Source organism: Microtus ochrogaster, chromosome 4, assembly GCF_000317375.1.
Source record: "Microtus ochrogaster isolate Prairie Vole_2 chromosome 4, MicOch1.0, whole genome shotgun sequence".
Lineage (NCBI taxonomy): Eukaryota > Metazoa > Chordata > Mammalia > Rodentia > Cricetidae > Microtus > Microtus ochrogaster.
In genome coordinates this window covers 46,761,587-46,775,868 of record NC_022011.1, presented here as the reverse complement: position 1 = coordinate 46,775,868, position 14,282 = coordinate 46,761,587, and the positions used below count along the sequence as shown (strand labels likewise).

General features: G+C 44.7%; 1 protein-coding gene across 1 annotated transcript in view; it reads left to right on the top strand.

Annotated features, from left to right (window-relative positions):
• Nup188 (nucleoporin 188) overlaps positions 1–14,282 on the top strand; it is a 55,629-nt gene that overhangs the window by 32,614 nt on the left and 8,733 nt on the right. The window contains exons 16-30 of the mRNA XM_005346137.2: positions 2,051–2,203; positions 2,627–2,753; positions 2,952–3,039; positions 3,137–3,213; positions 4,060–4,174; positions 5,122–5,242; positions 5,339–5,405; positions 6,472–6,600; positions 7,564–7,703; positions 9,223–9,329; positions 11,145–11,351; positions 11,436–11,605; positions 12,496–12,565; positions 12,932–12,999; positions 13,493–13,688. Coding sequence (XP_005346194.1) covers positions 2,051–2,203; positions 2,627–2,753; positions 2,952–3,039; positions 3,137–3,213; positions 4,060–4,174; positions 5,122–5,242; positions 5,339–5,405; positions 6,472–6,600; positions 7,564–7,703; positions 9,223–9,329; positions 11,145–11,351; positions 11,436–11,605; positions 12,496–12,565; positions 12,932–12,999; positions 13,493–13,688 — 1,835 coding nt within the window. The remainder of the gene's footprint in view (positions 1–2,050; positions 2,204–2,626; positions 2,754–2,951; positions 3,040–3,136; positions 3,214–4,059; positions 4,175–5,121; positions 5,243–5,338; positions 5,406–6,471; positions 6,601–7,563; positions 7,704–9,222; positions 9,330–11,144; positions 11,352–11,435; positions 11,606–12,495; positions 12,566–12,931; positions 13,000–13,492; positions 13,689–14,282) is intronic.

The window sequence follows — 14,282 nt, the reverse complement described above, 5'->3', positions numbered from 1 at the left end:
CAGGCTGGTCTCGAACTCACAGAGATCCGCCTGCCTCTGCCTCCCGAGTGCTGGGATTAAAGGCGTGTGCCACCACCGCCCGGCTTAATTTATTTTTTATGTAGTGTTCTGCCTGCAGAGGTCATCAGATCTCTTTATGGATGGTTGTGTGCCACCAAGTGCTTGAACTCAGGTTCTCTGGAAGAACAGCCAATGCGCTTAATCACTGAGCCATCTCTCCAGCCCCGGCAGTTTAGTTCTTGCTTTTAGAGTATTCCATGGAAGTTAGTCAAAATGGTGGTCTTTAGGTTCGGCCTTAAAATATTTAGAGATCGCTTGTTCTGTAAACCTTCCTGGTACTAGAGAGGTGATTCATTGATTAAACATGAATTGTGCTCTTCCAGAGAATGCCTCGGTACATGTAGAGGGGATGATAAAATGGTTTCTGTGTGACTTGTCTTGGTTGTATGCCCTCTGCTATGATCTTCTTTAAGGACCAGCCACTGTCTCAGGCATCATCTTTGTCCTCATCTATGGTTCTGCTCATTGTTTTGCCATTACAAATAATACTGCATTGGATATATGGACACACAGATGTTGGTGTTTCATTTTTGGTAAACAGTAACAGAATCCTCAACATGAGATGGTTAGGTGAAAGGGTGTATATAAAAGTTTTTAAATAGATGCTTGAAAGGTAAACGTGCTATATGCTTAAGGTGGAATTTTGTCATAGAGTGTGACTCAGAGGTAGCACATGTACTGATATGTAGTCTGATATAGGCTGCAAAATATGTAAACCCTGAGGGCGGCTTCTTAAGAGAAATACACCAGTCACAAAAGCACAAATTGTGGGTGGTTTTATAAATATTTACATATATGGTTTTTTTGTTTTGAGACTAGGTCTATTTTGTAGCCCAGACTAGATTCCACCTTGAGGTGCTCTACCTGCCTCTGCCTCCTGAGCGAGTACTGGGATTAAAGTAGCACCTGCCACATCCCTGTTGTGTCATTCTTCTGTTTTGAGGTCCTTCAGGATAGACAAACCAAGACAGAAAATACAGCTCTGATTGCAGAACTGAGAGCTAGAGAGAATAGCGAATTACTGGTGAGTGAGAGCAGAAGGGGAAGCCATAACCCAGTGTGAGTGTGCTCACTGCTGCTTTGGTGGACACTTGATGCGTACGATGAGAAATGTGATGGTAAGTGTATTTTACCACAACTTAAAATTTTTTGGCACAGTTGCAGACCCAGCTACTTGAAAGATTTGAGACTAAAGTAAATTGAGTTCAATATCAGCCTGAGCAGGACTATGAGAGCTTGTCTCAAAAAAAAAAAAATTAAGGCTGGAGAGATGGCTCAGTGGTTAAGATAAGAGCACTGGCTGCTCTTCCAAAGGTCCTGAGTTCAATTCCCAGCAACTACATGGTGGCTCACAGCCATCTATAATGAGATCTGGTACCCTCTTCTGGCCTGCAGGCTCAAATGGAAGCGATGTTATATACATAATAAATAAGTCTAAAAAAATTATTTAGTTTATGTGCATACACATAAGCATGTTTGTGGATGTCAGAGGATAGCTTTGGGAATTGGTTCTCTCTTTCCACCGTGTATGTTCCCAGATGTCAAATTTGGGTCATTATACTTGGCAGACAGTATGTTTATCTGTTGCCCTGGTTTTTTAAGATTTGGGACAAGCCAGGGGTGGGGACACAGAGTTTCCTTTAATCCCAGCACTCAAGAGGCAGAGGTGGGTGGATCTTTGTGAGTTTGAGACCAGCCTGGTCTATATAGTGACGCCCTGTCTCGAAAAAAGAAAGAAAAAATGGGTAAAAATTTGGGGGTGAGATGTCAGTTCTCAGGATGGTCTTAAAAGCATTGCATTCCTTCTGCTTCAGCCTCAAAAGTCTGAGATTCAGGCGTGTGGCTAGCACTGCCATCTTCTATCATTTGAATGTAAAAATCGTAGGAGTGTTGTCCACTAGAGTTGCTGTCTGCGTGTGCTGAGCAGTGTTGTCTAGTAGAAGAGTCACCTCTCACTTGTATTTGGAGTACAGTAGTTTCTCTTCCGTAGGGGGTCAGACCAACCTTCGGATTCCTCAGGGCACCGTGGGCCAAGTCATGCTGGATGACAGGGCTTACCTTGTACGCTGGGAATATTCCTACAGTAGCTGGACTCTCTTCACCTGTGAGATTGAAATGCTACTCCACGTTGTCTCCACGGCAGGTAAGTTCTGCTTTTTGTGAGCGAGTGATGGGAAGAGTGTGTTTGCTTGCAAGATTTGAAGACTAATCCCAACTTCACAATAAAATTTAAATTTAGAAATTTTAAAATTTGGGGCTGGAGAGATGGCTCAGAGGTTAAGAGCATTGCCTGCTCTTCCAAAGGTCCTGAGTTCAATTCCCAGCAACCACATGGGGGCTCACAACCATCTGTAATGAGGTCTGGTGCCCTCGTCTGGCCTCCAGACATACACACAGACAGAATATTGTATACATAATAAATAAATAAATATTTTTAAAAAAATTTAAAATTTAAAGCTATCTGGCTTGGGTTCTGTGGGATTTGTTTATCTGGGTTTTAAACTGCACTCAGTGATCTTTTTATAGAGTTCTGTGCCAAGAAGTCACAGGCCATCTTTCCCCACAGATGTGATCCAGCATTGCCAGCGGGTGAAACCTATCATTGACTTGGTTCACAAGGTCATTAGCACAGACTTGTCCATAGCGGACTGTCTGCTGCCCATCACATCTCGTATCTACATGCTACTGCAGCGGTGAGTCCCTGTGGTTGGCAGAACTTCAGCAGCGATTCTCTTGCTTTCTAGGAACCTGGCTGTGAGCTCTTCTGTGAGAGGCCTTTAGGGGTAGCTCTCCAACTGTGGGCTTTCCTGGTCCTTCAAGAGGCCTGTGGAGAGAACTGGAAACTGCTTGTTATTTGTTTTACTGAATGCAATGCTTTGTTCTCCAACTAGGTTGACAACAGTAATCTCCCCTCCTGTGAATGTCATTGCTTCTTGCGTCAATTGCTTAACTGTCTTGGCTGCTCGGAATCCAGCAAAGGTGCGATGCCAAGTCTTTCTAACAGCTAAGGAGTATCACATTTGGAGTATACGTCTTGAGGCATGTGGACACCTAATTTCTTCTTTTGCCTTCTCAGGTCTGGACTGATCTTCGTCACACAGGCTTTTTGCCATTTGTGGCCCACCCTGTCTCCAACATGACTCAGATGATTAGGTGAGCCAGGTTCTGAGTGGGTAGACTTAATTCCCTACTGGGAATCATTCCTAGTCAGGCCTAGCCTGGCTTTATTCATTTTAAAGAAGCTTCTATCCTCTTGACCTTGAGGGTGAGTGAGCAGAAGGGAAAACAGCCTGGGTTACAGAACTGCTCTTCTCACAGGGCACACTGGTGACTCACAGTTTTTGTTTTGTTTTGTTTCTGAGGTAGAGTTTCACTGTGTACCTTTGACTGACCTGGAACTTGCTGTGTAGACCAGGCTATCCTCGAATTCACAGAGGTCTGCCTGCCTCTGCCTCCCGAGTACTGGGTGGTTCAGTTTTAACCTTTGAGAAATAGAATGAGGCTTTCCTTATTCAGCTGCAGCTGCTTTAGCTATGTGGGCATCTACTTTTCAGCTGAGACACTCCAGGGGTCTTTGGATCCGGAGACTTGGTGTCCTATTCTCAAGTGCAGTCAGTGTGCTTTTCCTCCAGCCTGAGGGTATGTGAGCAAAGCCCGGCACTGAGACACAGGCACCATTTACTACTGAGCATGCTCACCTCACTCTCTGCCTAGATGACCGGTGTCTCCCTAATGACTCATTTGATTTTTCATTCTAAACCTCTTGGAGTTGGACGTCAATAAAACGTGATCTTAAATTACTCCTTGGCTATAAAATTGCCTACATTTGATTATTTCCCTTTGAGAGCTTTTATGTTTTATGCTGGAGCTGTCTAGACAATAACAAGAATGCTGTATAATCAGTTTCTTTTTTTATAATTTATTTTATTTTTATAATCAATTTCTTAACCTTGACCATTGCTCATTATTTTATCTGCCTCTGCCTCTCTCTGTTCCTAGTGCGGAGGGAATGAATGCTGGAGGGTATGGCAACCTTCTGATGAATAGTGAACAGCCCCAGGGCGAGTATGGAGTCACAGTTGCCTTTCTGCGCTTGGTCACCACTCTTGTCAAGGTACCATCTGACCGGATAATTCTGGAACAGCTCCTCTGTTACCTGCTGCTGTAGCCTTCTTTTTTTTTTTGGTTTTTCGAGACAGGGTTTCTCTGTGGTTTTGGAGCCTGTCCTGGAACTAGCTCTGTAGACCAGGCTGGTCTCGAACTCACAGAGATCCACCTGCCTCTGCCTCCCGAGTGCTGGGATTAAAGGCGTGCGCCACCACCGCCCGGCCTGCTGTAGCCTTCTTATCTGTATATAGGATAGCTGTTTTGAAGTTATGGAGCCTCAGCTTCTGTGGATTGAGAGTCTGTGCCCTCTGTTCCTTGGTACTTGCTTAGTGGTGTGGGTTTGTTTAGTAATCAGAAGCTTGTAGTGAAAGTTGAGAACTCTGTGACCATGGCGGTGCGTGTTAAGCTATTTTAACTGTCATCTATGTGCACTTATATCTTGTCCTATTGTATGCCTGTATACACGCTTCACAAGTCTAGATTTATGGCAGAATACTGTATATATAATAAATAAATCTTTTAAAAAATGATTAATTCCAGTTTCTGGAATTAATCAGCACTATTAGAAGAGAGAATTGGGGCATAAGTGCTCCACTCTAGTGTTTGATAATGGTTGAGCTTTGGGTGTTGTGACAGATCATTGGCAATCAGTGGCTTTCTCTGTTGTTGACTGTTCTGCATCTTTGGGGATTAGAGTACCTCTGTCTTTTCAGACTAAACTCTCTTCCTGCTCCTTCAGGTCGGCGCCTTTGGTGTCACCTTGCCTAAAATAGTTGTTTTCTCTGTTCATGGTATAGGTTCAGTTGAAGGAGGTATTTCTGATGTCTGCTTCTCTTGTTGATCAGTGTGTTCCTAGTTCTCTTTTGGACCTGTTTGTGTTTTTGACATTAAATCTTGAGTAATAAAGGATCCTTTCTTACATGGCCAAGGCCCTCACAGAATGCTTTCCCATAGGGACAGCTTGGTAGTACCCAGAGCCAAGGCCTGGTGCCATGTGTGATGTTCGTGCTGAAGGAGATGCTTCCCAGCTACCACAAATGGCGCTACAACTCCCATGGTGTGCGGGAACTGATTGGTAAGGACAGTGTGGGTGTTCTGAAGATCTTTCCCTCCCTTCAGTGAGGATCATCAACACAAGGCTGCATAATTGCATGTCTATTTTGGAGTCTAGGTTGCCTAATTCTGGAGCTGATTCATGCAATTCTGAACCTGTGCCAAGAGACAGACCTGCATAGCAGGTAATGGTGATTGTGGACTCAGGGAAAACACTGTGTTGTTGTTTCAAGTCCTCTCATTTCTTCCCAACATCTCACCTTAGTTGAATCCTGTCTTAGCTAGGATTTCTACCACTGTGATAAAACACCATGTCCAGAAGCACCCTGGAGAGGAAAGACTCCACATTCTAGTTCATTACTGAGGAAAGTCAGGGCTAGAACGTGGAGGCAGGAGCTGATGGAAAGCCTATGAAGGAACGCTGCTTACTAGCTTGTTCATCCTTCTTTCTTATACACCCAGTACCACCTGCCCAGAGATGCTCCCATCCATAATGGGCTAGGCCCTCCCACAGTAACCACTAATTAAGAAAATGCCCCACGGGCCAATCTGGTGGGGACATTTTCTCAGTTGAAGTTCCCTCTTCTCAAATGACTAGCCTTCATCAAGTTGACATAAAAATTAACTAACACAAATCCAGTGCTCATTCGTCTTCTCTTATGATTTACTGTCCATTGACTCAGTTGTCAATTCCTCCCTGTGGACAGAAAAGGACAGAAAAGGTGCATGTATGTAAACACATAATCATTGATAATTATGATCATTATAAAAATGATTCATAAGCTGGACAGTGGTGATACACACCTTTAATCCAGCCCTTGGGAGCAGCCTGTTCTATGAAGCGAGTTCCAGGACAGTCAGAGGTGTTACACAGAGAGACCCTGTTTCGAAAAGAAAGAAAAGAAAAGAAAAAAAGAAAATGGAAAGTCTTATGTGGTACGATGTGCCGCCTCCAAGATGCCTGTTACTAAGTCTGTACAGATCCCAGGCTTTTCTGCTCTATAATTTGTTTCTGTGTCCTCCCTTGTCTCTCATACTTAATTATTCCTGAATTATTTCGGTAAATACATCCATTAGTTGATGGGTGTTTAGTTCACTTTTCAGGTGGTCTTTAGGATCAAGTCTGAGGAAAGTGTTTAGAATATTTCCTTTCGCCGATCCATAATCTGCCTCAGCTGTGTCCAGTTGGCTAGGACCCTTCTGGTTAAGAGCGCCGAAGCTCCTAGTAACTGAGAACCCTCTGTCTTGCAGCCACACGCCCAGCCTGCCATCCCTCTGCATCTGCAGCCTGGCGTATACAGAAGCTGGACAGACAGTCATCAGTATCATGGGGATTGGTGTGGACACCATAGATATGGTGATGGCTGCTCAGCCCCGCAGGTAGGGCCTCCTCTGTGCCTCTCCTGTTGGTCTTTAAGGTCCCCTGTGTTTTCTAAGAGCTCCATCTTAGCTTAACTTATAGTTACTGTTTGTTTTCCCCATTTTTTCTTTTCAGACTAAAGTATAATTACATCATTTTCCTCTTTCTCTTTGCTCCCTCCAATTCCTTTCATGCCCTCTCCTTGCACTCCTTCAAACTGATGGTCTGGTTTTTTTGTTAATTGTTACATGCACACACGCAAAGCATGTGCATAAATACAAATTGCTCAGTATGTTTGGTGTTGCTTACATGATTTCAAGGCTGACCAGTTGGTGTTGGATAATCAGTTAAGGGGCTAATCTCTGGGAAAGACCATGTCTACTGCTCTTAACATTCCTTACTTACCTGTAGTTCTTTGTCTAAGCCTGGAGCCCTATGAGATTTCCTCCTTCCCTTCCTTACCCTGTCTATTGGTGTTGTATCCCTTCAGGTCTTGTTTAGGCAGCCATATTGTTGGGATATCAGGAGTGAGGTGTCATTTCATTTCTTGAAGACACACTCTCATAACAGCTTTTCTTAAAAACTGCTGTTTCATAACAGCAGTTTCTTTTTCACAATAACTTTGTGGGCTGGAGAGATGGCTTATTGTTAAGAACACTGGCTGCTCTTCCAGAGACCCTGAGTTCAATTCCCAGTAACCATATGGTGGCTCACAGCCATCTGTAATGAGATCTGGTGCCCTCTCCTGGCTTGCAGGCAGATGTGCAGGTAGCATACTGCATACATAATAAATAAATAAAATCTTTTTTTTTAAAAGCACTTTGTATTTCTTAGGCTGTAGCTAGTGGCTGCTGCATAGCCTCTTCTCTTTCCTGTTCTGGACTGGGGCTCCTAGAAGCTGATGGCGTGTCTGATTCTTGGAAATACACATGCTGTGAGTGAAATCATGTCTCAGTTATCTGTGATTTCCATTTGCACCCTAGTGATGGGCCAGAAGGTCAGGGCCAGGGTCAACTGCTGATCAAGACAGTGAAGCTGGCGTTCTCTGTCACCAACAATGTTATTCGACTGAAACCTCCTTCTAATGTGGTGTCCCCCCTGGAACAGGCTCTGACACAACATGGTATGTATTTCTCTTCCTCAGCTACATTGTATACCATACTTTTGGACATCAAAAATTGTTCTCAGCTCATTTCCTTAGACTTGGAAACAAGGGAACTGTACCATACTTTATTCTGCCTTCCTGTTGGTGACATAGTGATGCTTAAGGATGAAGAATGGACATTGAAGTCAGGTTTCCTTGGTTCAAATTTAGGTTCAGCCAGCTGTGAAAACCTCAGGCGTATGTATGTTCTGCCTCAGACTTCTCATCCAACATGGCATAGTGGTAAATTCCTGCAATTTCAGCGTCCTTGGGAGATGAAGGCAGGAATATAAGGCCAGCTAGGGCTACCTAACGAGTTGAGTTCTGGGCTGCCCTGATAACTAGAGTGTGAGGCTGTATCTAAAGAAACGGTTTCTTAGCTGGCAGAGCCCTGATAGGAGAGGATGGAGGTGAGTAGATAACTGAACAGCATCACTGACCGCGCTCCTGCCTGTGCTCCCAGCACTCCAGAGGCAACTGCTGGCCAAGGCAGTGAGGCTGGTATTCTCTGTCACCAGTTCCTGACCACCTGGTTTGTATAGCAAGACCTCTCAAAAGAAACAAAAGCCATGAAAAAACAAGCACACACACAAAAAAAAAACTTTAGAACACATTGGCTCATATCACAGTGTGACTTTAAATTGTTTAATCTGTGGATCAGTGTCATTTTTAGTAATGTTTTATATCATGGCTGAGACTATAACTTTAACCTTTTTTTTCACTTACCTCAGGTCCTTATGAACATTAGCAGGTACTCCACTTGAGTCACTGCTCTGGCCCAATTTTATTTTATTTTTTTTTGAGACATAGGCTGGCCTTAAACTGTCAATGTAGCTAAAGGGGTTCTTGAACTCTTTTTGCTTTGTTTTTTTTTTTTAATATTTGTGTGCATTATGTCTGATGTCACTTTTTCTTTCTACTACGTGGGTCCTGGGGTTGAACTCTGGTCACTGGGCTCTGTGCCATCTCGCTGACCCTGACAGCATCCTTCAGTTCTTGGCCCTACTTAGTTCACCTCCCAAATGCTGAGATCACAAGCTTGTGCTACCTTGTCCACTCAGAGAGGTTTTCTCTGTGTGTGTATATGCATGTGTGTGCATATGAACACATATTTGTGTGCTACTTGGTTTTCTCCCTCCACCTTATGTGTTTTGGGAATTGAATCAGGTTGACAGGCTTGGCACCCTTTACCCACTGAGCCATCTTACTGACCTTCCTGCTTAGGGTTTGAGGCTTAAAGATTTTTTCTTTTTCTTTCTTTTTTTAGATTTCAGTATAGTGACTTTTGTAAATTATTAAAGAGTATTTCTTTAGAAATTTATCTTTGTCATTAATGCATTCGCCACCTGGACTTCTTGTAGACCAGGCTGGTCTCGAACTCACAGAGATCCGCCTGCCTCTGCCTCCCGAGTACTGGGATTAAAGGCGTGCACCACCACCACCCGGCTGCCACCCGGACATCTAATAGACACCCTGCTGTCTGTTTTCTTTGCTTCAGGTGCCCACGGGAACAACCTCATTGCTGTCCTAGCCAAGTACATCTACCACAGACATGACCCAGCTTTGCCTCGCCTGGCCATCCAGCTGCTGAAACGTCTGGCCACGGTAGGACCCATGGAGCCAGCTGAGTAATGGGACGTGGATACTCCTTGGTGCTCTCTGGCTCTTCTCCTTATAGTGCTTAATGTGGAACCCAAGACTTTGTACATGCTAGGCAAGCACGCTACCATTTAGTTCCATGTCTCTATCCTCATTGGGAACAGTTAAGTGCACTGAGTACCGTGCAGCACCTGACACCCTCTTCTAGCTTACATGAGCACCAGGCACACATATGGTGGTGCACAGACAGATATGCAGCCAATATACCCATACACATAAAAATAGAAACACTACTAGGCAGTGGTGGTGCACACCTTTAATCCCAGCACTCAGGAACAGAGATAGACAGATCTCTGTGAGTTCGAGGGCAGCCTGGTCTGCATAGCAAGTTCCAAGACAGGCTGCAAAGCTACACAGAGAAATTCTGTCTGGAGGGGAAAAAAATAGAAATATTAAAAAAGTAAAAGATTTAGGTATTTGCTGTACTCTGATGTGCTCTTTGTTGTTTACATACTCTTGACTGAAAATCTTGTAATAGTCTCCTTTTTTCCTTTTTAAATGTAATTTAATTTTATTATTTCAATTATGTATATGTATGTATGTGTTTGGGTATGTGCACTTGAGTGCAGGTGCCCACTGAGGCTAGAAATAATGGATCCCCAGAACTGGAGTTACCGGTGGTTGTGAGCTGCCTGATGTTGGTGCTAGGAATCAAACTCAGTGCCTTTGTTAGAGTGGTGCTTGCTCTCACCACTGAGTCACCTCTCCAGCCCCGATTTTTCTTTTTATTTGTTTTTATGTGTATGAGTGCTTTGTCTGCATGTGTATATCTATATATGCACACCACCTTTGTGCCTGGTCCCCAAAGAGTTTAGGAGAGGGCATGGGATCCCTGGAACTAGAGTTACAGATGAATGTAAGCTACTCTGTGGGTTCTGAGAACCGAACCTGGGTTTAGTTTTTTGAGACAGGGTTTTTCTGTGTGCCTTGGCTGTTCTGGAACTCACAGAAATTCGCCTGCCTCTGCCTCCCAAGTGCTGGGATTAAAGGCATGAGCCACGCTGCCCGGCCCACTTTGTAGTCTTTTTTTTTATTATTTTATTTATTTATTAAGCATACAATGTACTGCTGGCAAGGAAGGCACCAGGTCTCATTACAGATGGTTGTGAGCCACCATGTGGTTGCTGGGAATCGAACTCAGGACCTCTGGAAGAGCAGCTCTTACCCTCTGAGCCATCTCTCCAGCCCACTTTGTAGTCTTAACACCAAATTTTATATCCTTAACATGATAGCATCATCAATTCTTTTATATCAGTCTAATAGGTAGACAGATACTTCGTGTTTTACTTAATTCAGCTGTGAGAAATGTTTAACAGCCATGTGTGCACATGCGTGTGTGCATGTTTGTATGGGCCAGAGGTCAACATTGGGTGTCTTCCTCCATTACTGTCCATCTTACATTTTGAGAGTGTCTCACTGAATCTGGAGCTTGTTTGTCGGTTACACTTGCTCATCAGCAAACCCAGAGGTCCTCTGCTTTCTGCTTCCCAGTACTAGAGATAGAAGGCTCCTTGGCCTCAGTCTTTACATGGAGGCTAAGGATCTGAACTCATGTTTTCATGCTTGTGCAGCAAGCACTTAACTGACCCATTTCCCCAGCCCTTACTTCTTTGTTTCTTCTGTACATTTGTTTCACTCCAGAAATTTAAGTTTGGGTTGTTTTCTTATTTTCAATTTCCTTCAATTTGTCGTTGCCTTTCTGCAGAACTCCTGGAGTTTTTCGGGGCACAGAGCCCTAAACCTGTGTGTTCTGTTCTCCAGGTGGCCCCAATGTCAGTGTATGCCTGCCTGGGCAGTGATGCAGCTGCCATTCGTGATGCCTTCCTGACCCGCCTTCAGAGCAAGATTGAGGACATGCGCATCAAGGTCATGATTCTGGAGTTCCTTACAGTCGCTGTGGAGACGCAGCCAGGTCTCATCGAGCTCTTTCTGAATCTGGAAGTGAAGGATGGCAGCAATGGCTCCAAGGTGAGCCTGTTCCTTAGGTGGAACTGAGCGTACTTCTTGGAAATGCAGTTAGGGAACTTGAATGCCTGCCTGTTCCTCTTGCAGGAATTCAGCCTTGGTGTGTGGAGCTGTCTCCATGTGGTGCTGGAGCTGATTGATTCCCAGCAACAAGATCGATACTGGTGCCCACCCCTCTTGCATCGTGCAGCCATTGCCTTCCTTCATGCCCTGTGGCAAGATCGTAGGGACAGTGCTATGCTTGTCCTCAGAACCAAGTAAGTCTCCTCTGAGTGCTAGCTGATTCATGAGTGTGCTTCTTCATATCTGTAAAATGGAAGTAGGTTTGTTAGGAGTTCACTAGTTAGCATACAGTTAAGCACCCGGGACTCTAACTTTTTATTTTTTCTTTCTTTTTTCTTGTTTGGTTTTTTGGGACGGGCTCTTATTGTTTAGCTCTGACTTACCAGAAGCTTGCTTTATGTACCTGGCTGACCTCAAACTCAGAGCAGTCTTGTAACCCTCTGCACTCTTCCCAAGTGCAGAGATTAAAGGCTTCTAGCACCTCATCTCGCTGGGGTTTTTGTTTTGTTAGTTATTATTATTTAATGTACACTGGTTTTGCCTATATATACTCTATGTGAGTGAGGGTGTTGGATCCCCCAGAACTGGAGTTAGAGTCGTGAGCTGCCATGTGGGCGATGGGAATTGAACCTGGGTCCGGACTGTTCGAGACGGATTCTCTGTGTATCTTTGGCTGTCTTGGAACTCACTCTGTAGACCAGGCTGGCCCCGAACTCACAGAGATTCCCCTGCCTCTGCCTCCCGAGTGCTGCTCAGCTTATTAATGGACTTTTTACATTTATATAAGAACAGTTGCCGGGCGGTGGTGGCGCATGCCTTTAATCCCAGCACTCGGGAGGCAGAGGCAGGCGGATCTCTGTGAGTTCGAGACCAGCCTGGTCTACAGAGCTAGTTCCAGGACAGGCTCCAAAACCACAGAGAAACCCTGTCTCGAAAAACCAAAAAAAAAAAAAAGAACAGTTAATTTTTAAAAAACATTTTAGGGTTTGGACATTAAAACTTGAAAAAATATTAGCAAGGGGACTAGAGAGAAGGGGACTATGGGGAAGAAAAGGTATCGTTTTAACAAGTGTTTTTGTTCTAGACCCAAGTTTTGGGAGAATTTAACCAGCCCGCTGTTTGGAACTCTTTCTCCTCCCTCAGAGACATCTGAGGTGAGCCATGGTAGAGGGTAGGATAGTGCCTGGGAGTTCCTGGGGCGGGGGGGGGGGGTTGGTCTGTAATGTGGAGAAGAGGATCTTGCCTTGAATATAGAGAATGTTTCACCAGACGCCCCTTCTGCAGAGCAGTGCCTGCTTCCTGTCCTCTGGGAAGCAGAGTGGCATGCCTGCTTGGGTGGAAGGCTCTGATGTCTCCACATTGTGCACACAGTGCCCTGCCCAGTGGTGGGTGCCAGTTTGTATTCCATAAAGGTGTGTTTACTTGTTTTCTAAGTGTGAGGTCTTTGCTCTCAGCAGGGGTGGGATGGAGATGTGTTTTTTTCCATGTAATTAGTGTGTTTTGCTCTCTCCCCTCCACAGCCCAGCATTCTGGAGACCTGTGCCCTAATCATGAAGATAATATGTTTGGAGATATACTACGTAGTTAAGTGAGTCCCTTCCCCTGTGAGGTGGTTTTGTTGTTGCTCGTGTTTGTGTAGTGCTAGACGTCAAACTTGGGCCTCTTGCATGCTAAGCAAATGTCCTACCAATGAGCAGTGTCTCCAGCACTCTCCCATGGACTTGTAGTCAGAGATGCAGTGGGAGATGGCGGAGGCCTATCATTGAGTTAGGTTGCTAAGCAGGACAGACAAAAAGATGGTTTGACCCATTTTTATGGAGGACCAGTGAATTTCCCTGGCCAGTCCACTGATGGCATTTATGGTTGTCAGAGTTAGTGTTAAGACAATTCTGTGTACCTGGAATTTGATGGAGGAGAAGGCATTCCTGAAAGAACCTCAGCCCTACTCATTATGTTGGAGCTGATTCTAGAGCTGGTTGCTGTATGAGCTGGTTTCCTCTGTCTCAACAAGGGCCTATTTTCATCTCATTCCCATCTACTTTTGAATTCTGACTAGGGTTTGTGTTTTCTTGACACCATAGGGGTTCATTAGACCAGTCATTAAAAGATACACTCAAGAAGTTTTCCAGCGAGAAACGCTTTGCCTACTGGTCAGGGTATGTCAAGTCTTTGGCAGTTTACATGGCTGAAACAGAGGGCAGCAGCTGCACGTCCTTGCTGGAGTATCAGATGCTGGTCTCTGCCTGGAGGATGCTTCTCATCATTGCCACCAGTCATGTAAGCACCTCTTGGGCATCTGGCTTTTGTTTTAAGGAGGCAGTGATATCCAAGCACATGCAGCTCCTTGGGATAAAAGGAAACCGGGTTTGTCCCTGAGAACTAAAATGCAACAGATTTTATGCCAAGAGATGAGGGTGGGCAGGTGCTTGGGGCTGAGTTTTAATAGGACATTTTGGGGACAGGACAGAGAAGTTTCAAATCCATCAGACATCCTGAAGGCTTCTCAGCCCGGGGTGTGCCTCTCATGGGACGTATAGTTGCCTCTGGTGCTGTGCCTTCTGGACATGGCATCTGTGACTCTTCTGCAGCTGTGTGTTTCCAGTGGTTCTAGGGAAGGATGGAGGCTGCTGTCTCTTCACTGTATAGTGAGTTTAAAACTTTATTTATCATTAGTGTGTGCACAAATCTGTGCAGTCAGGTCCACCTTTATGTGAGTTCTGGGGACTGAACTCAGGGCCTCAGGCTTGTGCAGCAGGTGTCTTTACTCACTGATCGTCTCACCATTGAGAGAGAGAGAGAGTGCTGGTGTTTGGGAAAAGTTTGCACCATTCTTGGCATTTTCTGTTTTTTTTGTTGTTGTTGTTTTTTAAT